This window comes from Odontomachus brunneus, unplaced genomic scaffold (genome assembly GCF_010583005.1).
Source record: "Odontomachus brunneus isolate Ranch 3 - 2012 unplaced genomic scaffold, Obru_v1 Obru_scaffold_074, whole genome shotgun sequence".
Lineage (NCBI taxonomy): Eukaryota > Metazoa > Arthropoda > Insecta > Hymenoptera > Formicidae > Odontomachus > Odontomachus brunneus.
This window is the reverse complement of record NW_022639524.1, coordinates 758,054-760,189: the sequence shown is the minus strand read 5'-3', so window position 1 is coordinate 760,189 and position 2,136 is coordinate 758,054. Positions and strand designations below refer to the sequence as shown.

The 2,136-nt window shown below is 54.3% G+C and overlaps 2 protein-coding genes across 3 annotated transcripts in view; both read right to left on the bottom strand.

Annotated features, from left to right (window-relative positions):
• LOC116847170 (fasciculation and elongation protein zeta-2) overlaps nucleotides 1-1,702 on the bottom strand; it is a 21,820-nt gene extending 20,118 nt beyond the window's left edge. The window contains exon 1 of one of the 2 annotated variants that reach the window (XM_032821890.1): nucleotides 1,316-1,702. In XM_032821890.1, the coding sequence (XP_032677781.1) occupies nucleotides 1,316-1,421 (106 nt within the window). In that variant the 5' untranslated portion in view covers nucleotides 1,422-1,702. The remainder of the gene's footprint in view (nucleotides 1-1,315) is intronic. The other variant, XM_032821889.1, reaches the window with a different exon arrangement.
• On the bottom strand, nucleotides 19-1,304 carry LOC116847173. Its single transcript, XM_032821896.1, has 2 exons — nucleotides 626-1,304; nucleotides 19-464 (listed from the first exon to the last, which is right to left on the bottom strand). The coding sequence occupies exons 1-2, from the start codon at nucleotides 1,094-1,096 to the stop codon at nucleotides 426-428; spliced, it is 510 nt and encodes a 169-aa protein (XP_032677787.1). The 5' UTR covers nucleotides 1,097-1,304; the 3' UTR covers nucleotides 19-425.
• Nucleotides 1,703-2,136: the final 434 nt, after the last annotated feature.

Below are 2,136 nucleotides of genomic sequence, written 5' to 3'. Positions count from 1 at the left end.
AGAGAGAGAGAGAGAGAGAGAGAGAGAGAGAGAGAGAGAGAGAGAGTACCAAACTCGTCTCCTCGGATTATTATCGGCCAATTCGAAATTGATTTGTCCTCTCATGCACCGGTTTAAAGTCCCTTCACGTATTACGCCGACGAGACGTAGAGATGAACCGAGGTCACGACTGGTGTCGCGATATCGAGCGTTATCGGACGTGACACCGCTCGTCACGTCAATAAGTGTACACTCATCCCTCGACGCGTTCTGTTTGCTTTTTGCGCGTGATTCGACTCCACGAGACGAATAGCAGAAAAGCTTCACGTGAATCTCGTGAACTGGAAAAGTAAAACGAGAGTAGAATGGTTTCTGCGAGCGTTAATCAAAATTGAAAGGCTGAAAGCCGTCCGGGGAGGTCTCCTTGTTCTTTACAGAGACGAAATCTACAAACAGATCGTTTGTGTTGCAGTCAATGTCACGGCCTAGAAAAGAACAGAGGATCAATTAAATCTCGACGTGAAGTCAATGGTGTGTCTGGCGTGAATGGAATCAGTTGATCGCGGGACGGAAAATCGAGAATATCGAGACTGGAAAGCCGAGGGGGAACGGCTCGAATGTCACGCGAATAAACACGGAGAGGAACCTCGGAAAGAATCCCTGTGCGAGGCCAGCCGGGCGAAGAAGAGCGACCATTTTTCGGCCATGTCAAGTCGACCGAACGACGAAAATAAATTCGTGCGCGAAGAAGCGAGCTCCGGTTGCACCGGTGATGGTCTAGGTTAGATAAACCCGGCTCTCTTCGTTGTCCTTCGCAGCAGGTGACCTGCCTGGCTTGTACGGCAGACGAACGGAGAATCTCATGAACAATAAACGACGACAATAGGCAACCCGCCTCGATATCCCTTCGTAACGCCGCGCCAGGTTTTCGTGAAACTACGTGATTCGTAGCACCTGGCGGCGATACCTGTCTGAGGAATGCGTCAGGTATCGCCGGGATTTCCTTTCCTGCCCCGCATGCGCTCGTAGAATATAATCGTGCCGAAAACTGATTGTTCTGAGAGAAGTCTGTCGTGAAAATCAAAGCGATCGCGAGATCGCTTGTCCAGAACCGCATTGTCTGGTTCGACGTTATCGCCAATCGTTCAAAGACCGCTTAACGAGAGTAGAATTAGGAAAATCAACAACCGGCCACGGTCTGACGTTGAAGTGCAGCGGGGCATGCTGTACGCGAGCGCAGCCGGGCGAAACGTCACGGATAACGAGAAGAAGTGAAAAAAACAAAGGAAAAAAAAAAAGAGAGAAAGAAAGAGAGACGTTGTGTATGTTACCGCACCTGTGAGGAGATTCATGTTCTTCAGGCTGGCGGTGTCCTCCTCCTCGAAGCGCGCGAGGGGTGCCTCGAACTTCAACTCGGCGATCTTGCCTGCCATGTCCCTCATTATTGAGCGTGAGGGAGTACCGGGCGCGGCGGGACAATTCGCGGCGTAGCTCCCGCGATCGCGTCGCGCTTCCGAGGCCGCCGCCGCGACGTCGCGCCTCTCTCTCTCCTTATCCGACGAGATCTCGCGAACGGCCTAGGTGACGACGAGTCGGCCGAAACATGAAGGAGCGACCCACGCACGCACGCACACCGCCCGGGACGCCGCGCGATAACCTCTGTCAACACACGCGAGCGAGCCGACTGACGCTGACGCGGAGGGGGTTACTCCTCTTCGCTGTTCCACGGTGGCCGTGGTGGTGGTGGTGGAGCGGAGCGCGGCGTCGCAAGCGACGGTGGTGGTGGCGGTAGCGTTGGTGGTGGTGGCGGCGGTGGCGGTGGAGTCATGGTGGGCAGCCGTGGCGATGGCAGAGGTGGAAGATGATCGCTCGTCACCATGGCAACCGCTGGCTGTGTGAGCGCGCTGATGTCACGAATCATCTCTCCTCAGGAGCGGCTCTGTCGCGCTCAGGACGTTATCAATTTATTTCACCTTCTGCTTTAAGCTCTAACGCGATTGTTCACTTTGCCTAAGTAAATTTGCTTTGCCGCATCAGCTGTTTGCGGATAAGATTATGGCATCGGGAATTCTCTCTCGGGCGACCGCCTGTCTCCAGGAGGCGCACGAACGTGCGCGTCGTCGTATCTCCCTTCGTTGAAACGATATCTACGGAATT

Bases quoted from the DNA above. Each gene is read 5' to 3' on its own strand.
- LOC116847173 (XM_032821896.1), bottom strand. From the start codon at position 1,096: ATGCGGTTCTGGACAAGCGATCTCGCGATCGCTTTGATTTTCACGACA. The intron at 465-625 runs GTTCCTCTCCGT...GTTCTTTTCTAG, and splicing joins GCACAGGGATTCTTTCCGAG to GCCGTGACATTGACTGCAAC.